Source organism: Sinohyriopsis cumingii, chromosome 14, assembly GCF_028554795.1.
Source record: "Sinohyriopsis cumingii isolate HCF-2022 chromosome 14, ASM2855479v2, whole genome shotgun sequence".
In the NCBI taxonomy this organism is placed as follows: Eukaryota; Metazoa; Mollusca; class Bivalvia; order Unionida; family Unionidae; genus Sinohyriopsis; species Sinohyriopsis cumingii.
Genome location: NC_142974.1, coordinates 34,771,354 through 34,791,911, shown reverse-complemented (window position 1 = coordinate 34,791,911; position 20,558 = coordinate 34,771,354). Strand labels below are relative to the sequence as shown.

The following is a 20,558-nucleotide window of genomic DNA, read 5'->3' as shown; positions in this document are numbered from 1 at the left end:
TAAATATCGGTTGGGTTATTTTCCACAGGATGCTTATTATGTTCAAATTACTATGCGTAGGTGGTAAAATCTCCTCTCATTAAATATTGATGATGTTGACATCATGCATTCCATTAAGATATGTTTTATTTTTTATAGGAATGGCAATTGCCGTAGACTGTTTTACACTTATAAATTAATTAATAACTTAATGAAGGCTCTTAAGAGTACACAAAAAGTAAATAAAAGTGAAAGCCTCGAGCTAAATATTTTGATATTGAAGTATCAAGTGAAGAGAAGCACACATAAATGTATTTCAACCAGAGTTTACCATTCAAGCGAAACATTGTTTTTAACTTTCTTTGCATATATACCTATATGTTTGTATTTCTCGTGGTTCTGAAGCTGTTCCCTGAGTACCCACAACGTGCTGTCAGCAGCCTTTCTCACCTCCTTGTCCGGAGATGTGTCTTTTAATTTTACAAGCAGTTCGATAATTTGTAACTCGGTGTCCTCCAGAATCTTTGTTTGGTTGTCTTTGTCGAATGCCAGTACCCAAATTGCGCCAACTGCCTCTATGTAATTATAGAAATATAATAGAGAAAACCATCAGGTATGGACATTTGTATTATTTTCCTTAGCACTGATCCATATATATGATACAATAGTGTTGTATATTTTGCTTGAAATGGGAAACCTTTTTTGAATGTTGAATAAAGTTTTTACTTGATATAATGCTTATTTAGGACAAGATACTCTTTGGAATTATATTGTGTTTGGTGTCGATTGGAACTCTGAAAGTTACATCAGCACTCGTCTGATGCTAATAAAAGGTAAGCAGTAATTTTGTATTAAAGTGTCACCCTAGCTAGCGCATTTTTTCACTTCATCTTAGTGATTAGCATACAAATGTTATTTATTTAATTGGAATTGTAATCTAGATGTCGCAAGCATACGAACTGAGTTGCGAAAAGCAAACAACCCATACACTAGGATCGTGGCAATGAAACATGACTGGTGTGTGGCTATATAAAAGAAGTAAATGGTTGAACTTGTTAGGTTATCGAGAATTTACAATGGGAAATAGCGGTAACTCGAGGTTGAAAGCATAACGGAAAGTGAAATGTGTTGTCTTTACGGAACTAACAGTGTGAGTATTATCAATCGGATGATTTGATCAAAAACGTCTGCCCTAGCAGGCAGGAAAGTGCATGGATGAAGACCCTTCTGTATACGAAAGCCAAACACACATTTCAGCAGTCTCTATATAGCCTCAAAGTTTTGAAGAAGGATTACGAACGCGTAAACTTCTCTATTGACGTGCAAAGTTTGAAACAAAGTAGCCCTCGTGATTATTAAATAGTAAAAACTAAATATTTTGTAATGAAGCAAAGACATAACTTTGTTCAACTTTCAATAGGTGCTTTGTCTCTGACAACGTTCAGACTCTATGGTCTTAAACAAAGTAACAAAAAAAGAGCGAAATCCAAGTTTTTTTAAACTTCAGCAAATAATTTATTTTCCTAGGTTACATTGTGAAAATTTTAAAAGAACTTACATCATTGTGAATTAAATCCCTGATAGCCCTAATAGTTTAATTACTGGTTCAAATATATGAAGTTCCAGTTGAATTCCAGTTGTATTCGAAATAAGTTCCAATATTTAATGTGTTGATGTGCGTATTGTCTTGAATGAATTAATGTGCCAGCTGTCTGGAATGTGGCAATGTGCTATCAGTCTTTTGATGTGTCACAATAATAGAATGCAACAGTCCTTGCCTGAATCCACTATAATTCAAATTAAGTTTTTGTCCAAGAATATTATTGAACGCACTGTATTTCAAGCGAATAATAATAATTTGAATTTTAAAACATGCCACCCAAATTAAACACTGAAAACAGCAATAAGACTGATTCTGCTTCAGATGCTAAAGTAAGAGTGAGTATGTTTTCAACAAAATTTATATTAAAGATAAGACACATTAATAGAGCTAGGATATAGGTCAGTCCTCCTTATAAAGCATCCAGTGTTGTCAGCAAGTGTAGGAATTTCCAAGTGGAAAACTGAAATTCTAGGATCAGATTCAAATAAACCGTTATCTTAGCAAGCCTTAAATCAAATCCAAAACAAAGGATAGATTAACCTTCCCAATATATCAATTTATGGCGAGTCAACACCTTACGTCAATCTTAATGGTTACGTGTCACACTTAGCATGTAAGAATGCACTGCAAAAATATCTACACAATCTTGCATCATTACGGGAATGAAGTGTCTATGTTTGAGTGAAACACATTTTCAAGAATTTTGTGGTTGGTTCGAAATCAGAAATTTAAGGATCAACGAATAATAACAGGCATATGGACATAAAAGAATTCCGTCACCAATCCAAGGAAATTAAATACCACCGAAAATAGAAATATTATATAACCATGAAATTGATCTTGAAGAGAAACGAAATGTTACGGAACCGAATGTTTATCGAAACCCGATACAGAAATGGTAATTACCATTTAGTAAATGTGCCATGTGTCTGCAGGGCTACGGTTACATTTCAATGAAATCATTCATATTCAGCACAAAGTGATGGATAGTTTAATTTAAAAATCTGTCTTTCGATATATATATCTATATATATATATATATATATATATATATATATATATATATATATATATATATATATACGGAAAACAAAAGACAGTGCACACTATATAGAAATGAACCGAAATGTCGACCAAGTATGCTATATACTAACCTCTTTGTTCTTCAACAGTTTTACCCTCGGCTAATTTAACTAACTGATGCAGGCATCCCATCTCAACTAAAGGCTTCTTATTAGCATCATTTCTGGCAAGGCGGCGGACGCCTTAAAAAATTATACATTAATATATATATATATATATATATATATATATATATATATATATATATATATATATATATATATATATATATGTGTGTGTGTGTGTGTGTGTGTACACGATTCAATGTCACTTATCACAATAATGGCAATATGGTGGCAATTTAAAGCTTTTCCCACATGGTGAAGTTTATTAACTCACAAGCACATGTTCATATTACACTACCAAATTAGATGAAACACACAGCTGCTAACTATTTATATATTAATTACTAAGTATCATTGTTAAACATTGACAATATAATGAAGAATCAAGGACATACCGAATGTCATGCATAAAGTTAGTCACAGAAGGGTTACACAATCTGGAGTTGTTGAATGAGCGAATTAATCGTCGTTGATAAATATTCTTATTTTACAGGCAACGCTTGTAATTTTTAAATCGAAAATGAAGGGAAAATGGGGAGGATAGACGGTGTTAAGTCCGAATTGATTTCATATTTTAAGTTTAAACTGATTCAGTGAGAATCGGAGTCAAAATCCAAGAATATATCATTGAAGTGTAATTATGTAATATCTTCAATGAATATAATCAAATGTGAACATAATATGCACATTTTATGTTATGTTGCCATGGGGTTTTGTAAAATATAACCCACTATGTTTATTTATGCTGTAGACATGGGGGCCCGAAGCATAGGTCATTGGGGTCATCTGACCCCCTGGAAATCGTACTAAATATATATATATATATATATATATTCTGACAAGTTTAATCAAGCAAATGACGTTACAAATATGTCAAAAGTTTCTGTTCAAAACACTTAGTAAATATTAGTTTTGTTTCCGACTGCTTACTATACTAATACTACCTCACAGGCTTGCCGCATTTTCTGACTCCTCCCTGCAAAAATCATGCGGACGCCCTTGGCCGTTGGTGCTGGTTTCCCTACTGAGTTACAAATGTAAGTGCTTTGTATAATATTATAGTAACTAACAAACTGACTAAATATGCATACAGAATAGTTTCACGCTTTGCTCAGTGACTTATAGTATATATTCCACTCATTTTTAACGTACATTATAGTTGAAACATGAATGTTTCTTGGGGTGGCTCCTGACACTTATCATTTTTAACAACTGGAAACTTGATTTTAGAGAAGGAAAAAAAATAAGCTGTATAAAATTATAATGCTGTCTGTAGAGTAGATCGAACTCACATAATCCACATTCCTTAGCTGTCCATCCTTTATATCTATGATTGTCTCTTTTCAAGGCCTTCCCAAGTGTCGACATAAGAAGTTGTATGACGTCATGCTTGTCCTTGAGAACTTCACTCTGTTCTTCATCAATAATATTTGCAAGAGTGGCAAGAGTAATGAGACGCAATTCGTCATTGTCTGCATCTAAATATGGAGTAATAGTGGCCACAATATCAAGACGGCGGAGGCATGAAACGGTTTGGTCCACTTGGGAGACATTGTAAATTATGGCCAAGGCTCCTTTGATCAAATCATGTTTATATCTTATCTGAAATGATACGGAAAATTGTTAATGAGAACATAATGTATTACTGGTACGTAAATGGATACTATTTTTCACAGGTTAGGACATAGCTCACGTCAATCTACACTGCAACTACGATTTTTGCTCTTATTGGTGAAAAGCCACTGTGCATGGGCAACTCATGGGTTATAATCAGTTAAAATAACCCATATTCGACAAAACATCGGGGGCGGGGGGGGGGCGAGTGGCCGAGTGGTCTAAAGCGCTTACCGTTACGGATCACTGCCATCCCACCTCTGCCTGCGTATGTTCGAGTTTAGGATTCGGCCAATGTGGGTATGAGAGAAAGCTCGCAAGTAGCTTCTCGTGGGTCGGTGGTTCTTCCCGGGGTTTTCCCGGGTTCTTCCTCCACCATTAATACTAGCCGCCATGCGTAGCCTATCTTGTGCTGAAAAATGGCGTTAAACTCCACAACAACAACAAAACATGGAGTCTGCTACCTATATTAGCCACAGGTCCAAAGTCATAAAACCACCATTTTCATGATACCATGGTTTACACGAGTGTTTATTAAGATAATGATATGCATGGTAAATTTTCATGCAGGCCTATAATATTTATTGTAGCTATACTACAAATGTCTGCATTGCTACACAAATAGGATTGTTGATCGACACTACACAGGTGTGTATGTTCTGTTGCAGAGAATACTTTCTGTTGCAGAGAGTATTTAATAATGGTATTGAATATTTTGTAGCACGTAGTATGTTTTATTAAGGAATTACCATGGTATGTAATGGCAACACATGTATATATCAATGCGTATGTTATTTTGACAAAATTTATATTTGATTGCGTTACTGTTTGGCTACATGATTGTAGTGTATGTAATGTTACAAAAAATAATAAACTGTTGTTTCTTTTCAGTGCATCATACAAATCTATGAAAGAGGCCTAAAAGGTGTTACTTTCGAATACATATCAGGAAAATATTGATCAGTTAATTAACTTAGGAATCATCTCAGAAAAGCAACAGCGTCAGCTTGGTAAATATTTAAGAAAAGGTCAACATTCTACATTCTGCGAAACAACATAAAGAGAGTAATGTTGAGTACCGATGAATGTTGTAATGGCGATGACGACGACATTGATATAACAAGAAAATACAGTAGCTTGAGTAATGAAGATTACCAAGGGTAAATCAGTTAGGCATATATTTTGGCGTATTAACATAATAATATAATAAAAAGATACCGTCTATTAGTATAACGAAAATATATACAACCAGATGAAAGAAGAACATTTGGCTCTATGTGATAAGTTTACTAAGATAATATATTTAACGGAAGAATCGAATCCATGGTTTATCTTTAATGGTTGGAGAAAATTATATTTGCGTTGGGACCTGACCTATTAGCCTCGCATAGGAAAGATGTGCAGTTTATTTAGTTGAGCCTCATATACGATGGTTAGTCGCCTTTCCAAGAACGAAAACATTAATGGTGATTATAAATATTGGCTCTCTCCGTTGAATTATGTAACGTTTACTTCTATACCACTAATTATAAAGGATTTAGTCCGAGAAAGACGAGACGAAGTAACTAATTTCTTCAAGAATAAGGCAAGAGACTAAAGTTCTAAACAGAGAAAGACTAGCGATCGAAATAGTTAAAGAACAAACTTTCAACACACATACATATGCACACATTTGGAATGTTGCCGTAATAACTAAAAGGGCGTATGCCTTGGAAAATGTGAATGATGCAGCAGAACATTATGAATGTTGTTGTAAACCGCGTTTATTATCTGCTAGTGTACCAAATTGGAATAGGTGATCGACCATATCTTAAATGCGACATCGGAGTCAAATCATATAATATGCTTTTTAGGCCACACCGATCTGTCTGCGAGTATTATTGATTTCATGAATATTATTTTTTAACACTGCTGTTATGAAAGCTATCATTGTAAAAAACCAGCTGATGCTGTTGAAGAAACGGACATAGAAGTAAATGATACAGTACATATAATTGAAGCTGCTAGTTTCTCATATTTGTTAGAATAAAACATATAAAACAAGTTATTGACGGATTTTCCAAATAAAGAACCTTTTACCTTTATATATATATATATATATATATATATATATATATATATATATATATATATATATATATATATATATATGCATTCCTACTGTGATTCATTGCTAAGCAGCGTATAATACAAATCCCGAACCTTTTGCGAAACGCAGACATGCTTACTTTATTAGGACCCATTGCTGTACAGGAACTACCCCTTAAATAATCCACGACAGGTTACGGTGCAACAACAGAAACAATTTGAGCGTGAGTGAAGTATCAATACGTGCAAGAGAAGCCGACATACACGTATTACTAGGTTTTGTTTTTTTGGAATAAAAAAAAAATCAACACAGTGGTCGCATTGCTACAGAGGTTTCTGAAAAAGAGCGTTGTCGTCATATCACAGATACCATTGTAAATTAGACCACTGAAAGACAGTACTTAAAAGTGCATGAATTTAAATTTCAGCGGCGAATCGGAAATTATCCAACACACAAACTAGGAAAAGTAGCTAGACAACTGTTATCAAATATGATTTTTGTAAATATATATTTGTTACAGTACCTCTGGAGTTAAAGCAGATGTTGTTCTTCGTCTGCATTTAATTACTGGTAAGGATCAATTTAAAATCTTAACACCGTAGATTCAAAGCAGTTCACAAACGATTTTAAACCGGAATGACACTAAGGCTATCGGGTAATGACATCTATAAATTCATTTGAAAAGACGCTTAACACGTTGGAAAAATATACATATTCTTGACCCAGATGGACTCTTGACAGAAGTGCATATTTCCCCATACCAGCCGTTTCGTTAATCGCGTTATATACCAACACATGAGAATTTTCCGCTACGGTCAGTTATAAATTGCTATTTTACCCGCGTTACATCGGCTAGTGACTATCAAGACCAGCATGGAAAATACAAACAATATTTGTGTGAAGTCAGTTTTGGTGATATAGAATTTCCGGAAGAGGTTACTGAGGCCTCAGTTAAAATATTTGAAATATTTAACCGTGGTTTTGCTTTCAAAGTGTTCACTTTGGAATAAAGACATTTAATCCGCTTGCAATATCCCTATATGAACAAAGCAAGCGAAGCCAAAATGATTTGTTATTGATGAGCGATATGATTGGATCAGATTCACTATTTCATTATATATGGATAAAGACTATTGCCCCGCTGCTTAACCGACACCGCAAGTAACGCGGTAAGACGTTGAATGCATGTTTTCAGCACGCAATAATTGCTTGACCACCATGACTTTTATTGTGGTGGAATCAGTGACCAACTTTAGAACATGGTAAAACATATTGATGTTTACAGCGGTACGACAAGATAATTTAGTCATATCATATATGCAGATTTCCAATGTGTCAACGTCCCAGTGAAAAACCATGGCCGAAAACCTAGAATAAATACAACACAAGTTGTTGAAGAAGATCCACGGGAGTTTTGTTACACTGTTGTCAGTCGTGACGGGTAAAAGGAGTAGCCATTGTTATATCGTGGTAAGGATTTAGCTGAGATGTTGTTTTTTTTAACTTGCTGGAGGTTATGATAAAATGGATTCGATAACAACTATTCCCCCACGGACTTGATTATAACCAGTCAGGATGCTAATGAGTTTTATAAGGTCGCTTATTATTGGATCCGTAATGGTCCATTTGATGGAACTCAAAGTAGAAGACAAACGTCTCGAGTTCAGGAACACTGTCTCATCACTGGTGCATATGGAGGAGGTCATCCACAAACAAATTTAAGTACAAGTGCAAGATACGTCTTATCTATTTTCTACTATGTGAGGCATTCTTGGCCATTCATGGAAAACGTCTATAAAACAATGCAGTTATGATTACCCGTCCATGCAGAGTTGAATTTGTTATCAATGGCCTTGTGACGTTGTTTAACACCACACGATATTCCATCGATGGAAAGGAAATCGAATCAATTATTGACAAAGCAGACATTGCCACAAAGATTCTCGGACTCACTAGATACAGTGATGATACCGCAACATCAGCTGGTCCAACTTTAATGTTGCCAAGGATACATCTGATAATACGGATTCTCAACAGTATGAAATGATGCTACCTGGACTACACCCCCATGGCTAATACCGCAGACATTGAAGCTGTAGACATGGGCATTACCATCATTCTCAGTAGTGGATTAGCACCTGGTCAATCGCAACATCATTACAGAATCATTACGAGTTTCATATGCAATTTCCCCAGTTATATACTTGTTTTTTTAAGATATGTTCGCAAGGTTATTTATGGAGCCAAAGATAGTTACATTAACCCGTAAAATAACCGTCATTTTGGATTACAGGAGGTGTTGATGGTCAAGTTGTAAAAGTAACATCAAGACTGCGCATGCCTGTGTAATCTATTGTCGACGTGACTTTTAATGTATGTGTAGATAACGCTTGTGGAATTTATCGATGTCATGCTGTAATTCTTTTTGGCAAGAGTTTGTTGTTGGATGGTGCAGGTAGTCGAATAAGGGTCCTTGATTTGCATTTGTAAAAGCATAAAGCAATTGAACCTGTTACGTTTTTAAATAATAATGTTTTATCATGATGTCAAGGTCGGCTTTAACGAAAACTTGCATGTGAAGATGAATAGTTCTGACAAAAACCAAACAAACAAAAATATGTGCGGTCACATTGAAGCCTTTTACAACCATATTAACTGTAATTTCCCAGAATGGTTAACCCGAACACAACTTAATCAGCTTAATGCAGCCAAACAAAATAATATCTCGGCGATATTAAGATTATTTAAATCAGAGCTCTTGCAGTTGCAAAAGACAGGTGGAATATCGGCATTCCTTGCAGCGATTCCAGCGTTGTAAGCAGCAGCGACTCTATTGGATGCAAAAGCGGCGGAGATAGGATCTGTCCGAACAGCTTCTGTAATGTCTTTTAAATAAACGGGATTGTATGCGGAACCATTGGAGGTCGCATACGAATAAAAGAAAGGCTTCGTTTATCATGAACATTCCGTCGACGAATACCATCACGTAGACGTTTTTGATCACGCAGAAGGCCAAACGTTCATTAACTAGTTTTCATTTACTCGCGAATGCAAAATCAATTAAGCTTTTCTCAGATGTCTTTGTGAGAAATGAACTTGCATCGATGATGCAGCGTATACGTAAAACTGGCAATGTTAACCTGGATTTGACAACTGGACGTGACTATCATTGGGTTTCCAATATGGTGACATGCAACGATTTTCTGCATCTTTACTTATATGGACTTGCACCAGCTCTTGAAGTTGTTAATTATTTAACCAAGAGCACTAGCACCCATGACAAACGAGGTCATCTATTACTGTTGTACTCGACTATACCAATACAAGCTCTGTTGGACTGCCCTATATGTGGTCATCTTATTGTTAAAGTGTGGCAAGCTGTAGATCGTTCACAACTCAGCAAAAATGCATTGATTTTAGATTAAATACGTTTAATATTATATAAAATTTTAATTAATATTTGAGTACCTTGCTCAACTAGATCTGGATCTGAATAGGTTTGTTACCAGGCGGATATGAATGAGTTGACCAGTCTTGTTGTTACTGGTTTCGATCTGGTGAGATTGTGATTGTTCATGATCGAACTCGTAAATTGCAAACATCACACGTTGACATACAAAATATTGTTATCAGGTTTAAAAGGCGCTGTGAAAACCTCGCATAAGATATGCCGGCGTGTTGGCAGCTTTGATTAAAGATTACGTCGAAACCAATTAGGTATCAAAATTTAGAAAGACTGCTAATGAAATGATTGGAGACCTTATCATGAGTGGGGACCTTGTCATGAGTGGAGACCTTATCATCAGTGGAGACATTAACATAAAGAAAATCCGAATTAAATTGGTGCAAGAACCTAATGATGATGCTGCTATAATTAAATAATCCGTGGGCATCGACTTCACCGCTATGAAGGTCTTTGTTGGTGATGCTAATTTGACAATGTATACAACAGGTTTTAATCGATTAAAACCAGCACCCATTTCACTGTTTCTAGTCTTTGATATTAGGATCAATGGGTTTCAACACAGGGGTAGTCAATATGCTGCCGGCAGATCCTGAAATTATTTCTTTATATTTTGCACGACTTTTCTTACATGGGGGTCTCGTAGTATTACATTTCTTACACCATTACAATTGTGTAGTCTTGAGATTAAAATAGTAGAATTTCTTGATTTAATATTCAGATCAAATTCAGATGACAAGTCACTAGCATCTTTTTCGTTTACAGGTTTATTTAAGATCATTAAAGATGAAATAATAGATATGCACAAGTTGAATATTACAGATGCTGGTTCCTTTCTGAGGTGAGTGTTTAAAATTATCTTTATCATTATACACGCTGTGGACTCTAACCGTAGTTATATGGTTGCGGAATTTACCGACAAAGTGATACATGACTTAACAAAGGATGCTAACATCAGTAGTAATTATGTTCCACTTGACGAATATATGCTGTAAAAAAAAACAAAACCATTATATTACCAGACCCTCGTATGCACTCAAATAAAAACTTCTTAAAGACCAAATATAAATTAACCGTTGAGACCACCCTTCTTCAGGGATTGTTTCCTCGAAGAGGAAATGGAATCCACCACTGAATCCATGCTGGGTACCTTTTGCAATGAATATGTAAAGCCAACATTAACTTAAACGAAAAAAGAAAGATCGAAACTGTAATCTAACAAGGACGCACTTGTCCGTATAACAGTTATTGGGCGAGGTTACCATCGTGGGTAAGAAAGGTTACAGTGACATGGATTTGACCGAAGAGTGTTGTACTTATTATTTTCCCCTATAGCGTGCTATTTATTTTTTAACAGTGTAAACATGTTTTTTGAAATTGACCCTACACATATGCTGCTACTACTACTACTACAAATATCATTATTATTATTTTATTAATTGTACTGCTTCTAATTGTTATATATATATATATATATATATATATATATATATATATATATATATATATATATATATATATATACGATCGTTCTATAAACACAGAAACGTTGTTTATGCTCTGTGTAGTTTATTTCTCGCATTGTTTCTCTTTTTCACCTTTAGTAGTAAAATAGTTATAATTAGTCTCATTAGGTCGATCGTTTATTTAGAGTTTTCGACGGATTTTGTTTTAATTGTTTGATCTATATCTCACACATTATAAAAATAATCCTTTAAAGAAAAATTAAACTGTCAACACCAATAAACTGTCAACACCAATGTACATTGTAAGAGTGATCGAAGTATTTTACGCATGAATTACAGTACAATAACATGAAAAACAAATACGTTGATATATTCTTTCTACTCAAAACATCGAGGTTTATGACTGTTGGTTATCGTATGGGTAATCTATTTGGATTACCACATATTATTTTTTCTTCTAAATTTCACGTTCACGTAGATCTTTTAATATTATATCTGAAAGTAGTTTGCATGTATCATCTCCAGCAGATTCATCAGAGTTATTCATTAGCCTGTCAAAAAGTGCTGTTTTTTGTTGAGTCTTTTTCGTAAATTATTCGTCATTTATCAAGCTAAAATTGCATCTAATTGATTTTGTGGATGCAACAAGTTCTTGGTCAACTAATTCTACCCAATGCAATTTATTAACTCGGATCCTAAATGTATATATTGTCTTAACTTTTGCTAATGAATTCCTTTGTTTTCTTGGGTTTTTTAAGCATGCATGCAGTGCCCAAGGTATATTTAGATTTCTCTTGTGCGATTTTGTAGTAATGGTGAAACATACATATTTGGTATTATCTTATCCTCTTATCCAGTTGTATTGGGTAGCAGTTGAAAGAATCATAATACTGCCTTTATTTTTTAAAACTGTTTCTATAGTACAAACTTTTTTGTTGCGATATTACCACTTCATTAAGATTTTATTATTGATTAATTTGTTCTTTATTTGTATATATAAAACATTTAACTGTCATAAATTGCCACATTGATCAACCATAAAGATTTAGTAATGTTTGTGTACATAATAAAATTAGCCCGAACATGGCTTCCTGTATTTTACATCACTACAAGCTAACCTTTTTCACTAATATAACGCTCATAATTTCAGTTAGGATATTTCATAGATTTCATGCTAGTTCTTCCTCTGATGCAATGTTCCAACAGTAAGTACTGTTAATGTCAATGCTATATTTTGATGGCCTTTGGCGGTGCCATCTAGAATGGTATATAATTGTTTCACTAGAATAAAATGTTATTTATTGTCAAAAATTTGAACTCTAAGATAGACCTATTTACGCCTTAACACATTATGATAATTCTATAGTATTAACGCCCTCTAATGATTTGGGGAGCCGTGATGGATCAGTGGTTATCGAACAGGTCTCATGGTTGATTGGTCTACTGAACTGTAAAAGTGTGATTGTTCTTCTACGGTTAGTTACACACACACACACACACACACACACACACACACACACACACACTGCTTAGTGCTTCTAAAACATCGCACTAATGTATGACAGTAAATATTAATTTGATTTTAGTTTTATTTATATGGCGGAACAAAACAATCTCACACGAGTGTATACAAGGCACAGGGAAAATGTTATCAAATTAAATTATTTCAATAATTATTGTGTCATTTGATTACTTATCTTTAGTTTTCAAGTTTCATATGAGAAATGTACAAGTATTTATCTGTATAAACCTCAAGATCATTACCATTTACGTTTGCTTTTTAATATTTAGTATTTATTATTTAAATATTAATGTGTCATGCAAACATTTTAAACGGGTAACTTACCGTCTTGTCGTCCTCTGTATATATTGACCGTTTAGATGACGTGAGAATTGTAACTTACCGTCTTGTTGTCTTCTGTATCTATTGACCGTTTAGATGACGTGAGAATTGTAACTTACCGTCTTGTCGTCCTCTGTATATATTGACCGTTTAGATGACGTGAGAATTGTAACTTACCGTCTTGTTGTCCTCTGTATATATTGACCGTTTAGATAACGTGAGAATTGTAACTTACCGTCGTGTTGCCTTCTGTATCTAATGACCGTTTAGATGACGTGAGAATTGTCTTCAACAATTCAATGAAACTTTGTTCATTTACAATGTCACATGACACGTCAGGAGTGCTGTCTGAAAAGTTCCATAAAAGTGTTATTGCGCTATCCATAATATTCATCGTATTTGTCTTATCCGTGTCATCTTTTGTAACGTAACAAACACGCCAACAATCAACCACTACGTCCATTATCACCTTCGTAGTCATTGTCTTACACATTTTTGTCCCTACTTCTCGTCGGTATCTCAAGGCAACATCGTAGGCGAAATTGTAAATTTGTCCTATCTCTTCATATGCTAGATGTAAACATATTATATGTTCAAATAAGTCCTCTTTCCAGTTTATGTTGTTATCTTTTCCACTATGAATTTTATGGATTTCATCAATAGCTGTGTTATATAGATGGAAGGCATGTTCTCTCCTAACTTGTTTATCTTCATCTTCATCTTCCTCTTTCTCTACATATCTATGATCATTTTCGCTTGGTCCTGAACTGATTTCATGTTTCAGGTTTTGATCCGTTTTGGAACCTGTCTTTAATACGTCAGATTCACGTTTACTCGATGGAACAGATGCTGAAGTCCCCATGCTTATGATAAGCTACAATTGCTTGAAAATATACCTGAAAAAGATATCACAATTTTCTTACATTTGCATCTGATATTAACATATTTACCCTACAATTGTAGGCAAATTGCATTGTTACTTATCGGGTGGAATGATTTATTTACTTAAAATAATATGTGTCGGAGTAAATCTGTTTAAACAAAGATTTTTAGATGCTAAACATTGTTCAAAATTGTCTAAACATATGGAAAATATGTCCCGATTTATTATGATAAGTCAATTAAATGCTGTAAGCACGAATACATTGCTAGGAAAGTTGGGTTTCTTTCATTTTGAAGACACCAACAAATATAAATTTTACTCTAAGTTTGTTAGCTGGATAGATCGAACTGGGGAAATTTAGCGATGCAAAGTATATAATGTATAGTTTAGTCTTCATCATACTCTAGAATACCGGCTTTGTCATGAAACTCTCGCGAATTCTACAAATGTAAATCATGTACAAGTAGCAGGTGATGTCAGTTCATATCCGATTGAAGTTTTACGTTCAATGGCCGGTTGTGATAAAGAGGTCTTGTTCTGAGAAACAGATGATGTGCATATATTTCGACTTTATGATGTAATTACGACGATACATCGATAGACAATACTTTCTTTCATATGCCTTGAGCTTATCCTATTGCTTGGGCTATTATGGGTGGGTGGGATGAATACTTATTTGTGTCTCATGCAAACTCTTCTCGAATGACGGAACCAATGTAAGGCTGGTTATGGCGGCGATCAAAGCATAGCAAACAGAATAATGTACTCAGGTTGTTTGTGTTCATCACATGTAAATATCGATTCGTCGAATCAGATGTCGGATGTCCTTTCTTGTGTGGATATGCTTACATTTTCGCATAAATGGCTGAACTGTAATCAGATATTAGTATAATCCGCGACTTGACGCGTATCAATAGGTCTTGAAGAACATCAGCCTTAAAGTATAAATTAACGACAGGTTATTATTCGTAACCCTAGCAGCTTTTTATTGATTACAATGCGTTCAATGTTGCCGTAACTTCCGAAATTTTCCAAAACAAACGATATATGATCAAGAGGTTAGTTAAAACTGATGATATTGAAATTTCAATGCACATTTTCTATGGGTAAGTTGTTCCAGAAATGTGTTAACGCGATCCTTTTATATCGCGATGTTATTCCTTGGATACCCATCATCGCGTTTACCTGTATATGAAATATGGTGCATATTCTGTTGGATGAGCTAAACTACAGAAAAGTTTATGAAGTGTTTTATTGTATATTTCGCTATAATATTCTCATACAAAAAATAAATAATTAATAACAACCTTCCATTCAATTGCAATGTCTGTATAAAAACTAGTTGAGCTTAAGTTAAGTTTATGAATATAAGGTGAGGTATGGGATAAAATTATGACTTTGGAATCAGTTTTAATAAATCTATTATTTTCAACAGTCTCGATATTCGATCTTCGCAACTGCCAGAAGTCAAGAAAAAGTCCTGGCTGACGGGTTTCTTTGTCTTTGACATTTTGTAGTAATATGTTCGTACTTATAGAAATTTGTGAACAAATTTGCATGAACACAGTGACATTTTCAGATTTTTAATAATAATATTATATCATTATAATAAGACAATAAGAAACAACTGAACAAAGAATTCCTGTCACGAGACTGGTTATTCCGCAAAATGGCGTGCAGAGGTATATCTAGTAATCATGAAGAAATGCTGCCATCATTATGTTATTTGTTAATTTGAATCAACTTTAAAAGTTTCATGCTAGATTATTGTGTTAAAGTGGTTATGAAGAAATATTATTATAAGAATGCATTATAAATATACTAATTTATAGTAAAGTACTCCAGTTACATCCTAACAAATACATATTTAACTCCATTTTAAATCCATCTTTAATGTCGTCCCCTCGAGCACATGTCATCAATTCTGTCACTATGAAGGTCTTGTTTATTCTGTATACGTACATTCAGTTGTACTGGAAGGCCCCTACATTGATGTTTATTGACACGCCCGTACCTCAGTGATTGTTTATATGTTCGTACCTTCATGTTTAGTGACACTCCCGTACCGTGATGTTATCGACACGCTTGTACCTTGATGTTTACTGACACGCCTTTACCTTGATGTTTATTGACACGCCTGTACCTTGATGCTTATTAATCCGCTAAGTACCTGGATGTTTATTAAAACTCAAAATACATTTGATGTTTATTAGCTCGCCTGTACCTTGATGCTTATTAACCCGCCAACTACGTTGATGTTTATTAACCCGCCAACTAGTTTGATGTTTATTGACACTCATTTACCTTGATATTTATTACTACGTCAACTAGCTTGACGTTTGTTGACCCTCCAACTGCCTTAATGTTTATTAACACGCCAATTAGCTTGATGTTTATTAATCAGAAAACTACCTTGATGTTTATTAACCCGCCAAATACATTGAAGTTTATTAATCCGCTACATAACTTGTTGTTTATTAACCCGCCTATACTGAATGTTTTTAATCCGCCAACTACCTTGATGTTTCTTACTCCGCCAACTACCTTGATCTTTATTACCCCGCCAACTACCTTGATGTTCATTAACCCGCCAATTACCGTGATGTTGATTAATACGCCAACTACCTTGATGCTTATTAATCCGCCAACTACCTTCATGTTTATTTACATGCTATTTACCTTGATGTTTATTAATCCGCAAATAATTTGATATGTATTACTTCGTCAACTATCTTGATGTGTCTGCACCTTGGAGCTTATTTATCAGCATGTACACTGATGTTTAATAACCTACCCCTAAACTGGTCCTCATTAAACCGCCCATACATTGAACTTTATTACTGCACCTACCTCGATTGGCATTAATCCCCTTGTAAGTTGAAGAGAAAACAGCTACGTACGAGTTACATATCTATAAGCGAAGCACTTCGACATTAAATAAATACCACTCTGAATCAAACGGAACAAACTCATCTTTACAAAACCGATTATCGTAACACCAGCGACTCGATCAACGTACATCAAATATAACCTGGCAAATAACTCAACAACATTACTGCAAACAGGACATTTAGAGCCGCGATATTTGGACTAGCAGCGACATCGGGCACCATTGTAAAACGACCCACTCAATGCACGCTTGCCTTCTTTATATCACTTCATTCGGTTCGCCCGTCCCGCATTGTCATTTACTTAATCTTGAGGTGTTAGGCATCTTTGAAGTTAATTAGATTGTCCATTCCGATTATGCTTTTATTTTAGATTAAATTTTTGGGCCGGGTGATGTTCGAGTTTGAAACCATTGTTTTTAACATAGGCACCATGTAATAATGTGTAAGAATGAAGCTTCTCCTTAGTACAAATATCAAACAAGATAAGAAGCGCGGAAGGTATAGAACTGACGGTATATTTGGCTTTTGATCTCTCTTAGATTTGCCATTGTCTATCTTAGCGCGGGGGTGGACGTATATTTTAATCTCTACCACGTTATATTTCCTAAAATAATGTAAAATTAAATTGAATTTTCGTTCATAACATCACAAGATTCTGGCTACTTTGTTAGGAAACTGCTCAACATTTAGAGTAACAAAGATTGTTATTGAATTGAAATTTTGCTCAGAATCTGCAAATGCGGCGTTTTGATTTGTCAGATCCAATAAATTCAGCAATGAATTGGTCAAAATAGTTTTAAAGTACAACCGGAAGTAAACGAAATATTTATAATGAGCACACCTGGCGTTTACACGACGTCTATTTGCATTGGTTTCTAATTTGTTACATGTCTAACAGACACGCAGAGAGAGAGAGAGAGAGAGAGAGAGAGATTTTGTTAAATTATAATATTAAAATAAAAATCTATCAAACACAAAAGGTGTGGTATTCAGATGAGAAGTTTATCTTAAGCTAAATGAAACTTTATACATTAAAAAACGAACTTTGTTTTCTTGCACACATACCTGAAGACCCTGTATTATTGTACAAATACTTGAAGACCCTGTATTCTTGTACAAATACTTGAAAACTTTGTATTCGTGTACAAATGCTTGACGAACATACTCTTCTCCACGTTTGTTTGGCCACCCCAAACAATTCAGTGGCAAAACGAAAGCAATAGTTGAAATTTGGAAACGCTTTGCACTTCAAGGCCAATGTACAGATGTTAAACTCCTTTTTTCTTATATCCCAAGCAGCAGGGAGAGTGAACAGGCCAATTTTGGAGCAAGTGTATTTGGAAAATAAAGCGTTCTACGAAACTTCATCTTTGTCGCTTGTGTTTTCAAATTTGTATGTGTTTGTTTACCCACCCGGACACTCATAGTTGGTCGTCACCCCACCCCCGTTACTGTAGTGTGTGCATAATTAAATCATTATTATATCAATAATGGGACTCACACAACTAGATCAGCTCGAGAGCGACTAGAGGCAATTAAAAAATATCTTCCAGTCCGTGATTCTGGCAATCAACTACTACAAACTCGTCAGGAGAGTCAGGTGAAATTTGCAGATGGCACAGAACAGTTATTTAAACCAATTGTCGAGCCAACAAAGAAAATTGTTACGCCGATTGAGGCAGCACAAAAAGCTCTTAAAACTTTGCCTGTTGATATTGTTGGACGTCTTCAAGCAACTAAACCATCCCCACCCCAGCAATCTCCTCAACCACAACCTGATTTCGACCACAATATCTGCCGAGTCAGAATTAACATCATCGATACATTCACGCCGGAAGGTATTGCCGCTATCAAAGATCAAGACCAAATAATCAATATTGCCGCATTTGGATATTACAAAAGAGATAAGTATGCAATTATACTTCAATTATACTTCAATTTAAATATATACTTGCCTTAATTATAATATGGAGGAGTTTGAGAGATTAACCTACCCTCCAACCTTCAAAAGCTAGATTCGATCTTGATAGAGGAACCCCTAACTTGCCGAGGCGAGCTCTGGTTGGTCCGACGAAAACTCTCATTAAAAGTATTCATGACGCCAAGGAAGAATTTCGCGGTGATGGTGCAGCTAAAGTGTAGTCAACATTCAGAATCATGAGTGACACCATAGGTGTTGCTGATGCTACAATGAATGACCAACGGGCGGCGACGATTATTAATTATCTCGAGAATTAGAGATGTTGTTCAGAGTAAAGTTTATTTTGTATCGGTGGATACCGCCGAAGTAAAGGATACTTGGATTATCCGTGACAAGGTTGACACTGTTCGATTACATCACAATGGAAATATTGTTACGAGAAATAAAAATTCCAAACCAGGAAAGTTGATTGGTATTGACAATCTTTATTATGAACGAGCGTATCCAGTGACTGGAGTTATTTATGCAATATATCCGCTGAATGGTAAACCTAGCATTGACAATCCTAAACCAATGAAATTTTCGAAAATTAATTGTGTAGCCGAACGAGTAATGGAACATTTTACAAATGCAACACGTGGAAATAAGCTATCAGATCTAAGACATGAAAAATAAACAAATGGAATAATTTAGTGAAAGATAAAGGAGCTACAATGAATAATGTTGATAAGTTAGACGAAATTTCTTTTTCTCCCAATAATGGTAAAAACAATAACAAGAGAAGTATCATGCGAGTCAAAATATTTATCGAAAAGAACTCCGGTAAATATCGTTGATCATAGTGCGCATGATTGGACTTCTGCTATAACAATATTTCCAAGAGATAGGAACGTTAGATTTTGCCAAGGATATATATTTGATTTTGTTAACGAAATAAGTAACTATGATCCTGTGTAGGTGTGGTTACTTCAAAGTTGTGAAGAAGATTACGACGAATTAATTAAACCTGATGGAATTATCTGTATCGAAAAAAAAAATTGATCAATTTTTAAGACGTAATAGTGAAATATATCGAACAGAATATCTTCATTCAAAAATGAAAGATCTTGCGTCATAATACACCAACGATCATGAAAAGTTGCTCAGTAATTGTTTTACGATTACATCAGTCGCGTCTCATTTTGCTAGAGAGAAAAAATAATGGAAACGCAATCGGCTTGATTTTCTCGATGATATAATATCAATTTGTGTCGAATACGGACTGCGCGGATTGTGGAATACCAGATATGATTATAAAGATATTATTTCGGTTGATATGGTTGCATGTTACTCTGGAAATGTTCTTGGAATGGGAGAATGTTCTGCTTATTTTAAGAGATTCTGACATCCAACACATTAAATGACCAGAGATTTGATAAATTGATAGATTTTGATAAAACTACATTTGCATGAATCACATCATTTAAGTTTGCAGAAGGTCTTCGTCCGATTGTCGCCGTTTAGTTTGGAAAACATTTTAACCAACGCGGCTGGGCTCCAATAGCTTTATTACGATATATGCTTGATGCAAAAAGATTGATATCGTTGGTTGTAAATGAAGCAATTATACGATATCGTCC

The 20,558-nt window shown here is 34.8% G+C and overlaps 1 protein-coding gene across 2 annotated transcripts in view; it reads right to left on the bottom strand.

Annotated features, from left to right (window-relative positions):
• LOC149783556 (uncharacterized) overlaps nucleotides 1-20,558 on the bottom strand; it is a 57,080-nt gene that overhangs the window by 29,862 nt on the left and 6,660 nt on the right. For both annotated transcript variants that reach the window (XM_089931825.1, XM_089931824.1), the window contains exons 2-5: nucleotides 13,480-14,140; nucleotides 4,062-4,371; nucleotides 2,737-2,847; nucleotides 354-554 (exon numbers count right to left, since the gene is read on the bottom strand). In XM_089931825.1, coding sequence (XP_089787951.1) covers nucleotides 354-554; nucleotides 2,737-2,847; nucleotides 4,062-4,371; nucleotides 13,480-14,106 — 1,249 coding nt within the window. In that variant the 5' untranslated portion in view covers nucleotides 14,107-14,140. The remainder of the gene's footprint in view (nucleotides 1-353; nucleotides 555-2,736; nucleotides 2,848-4,061; nucleotides 4,372-13,479; nucleotides 14,141-20,558) is intronic.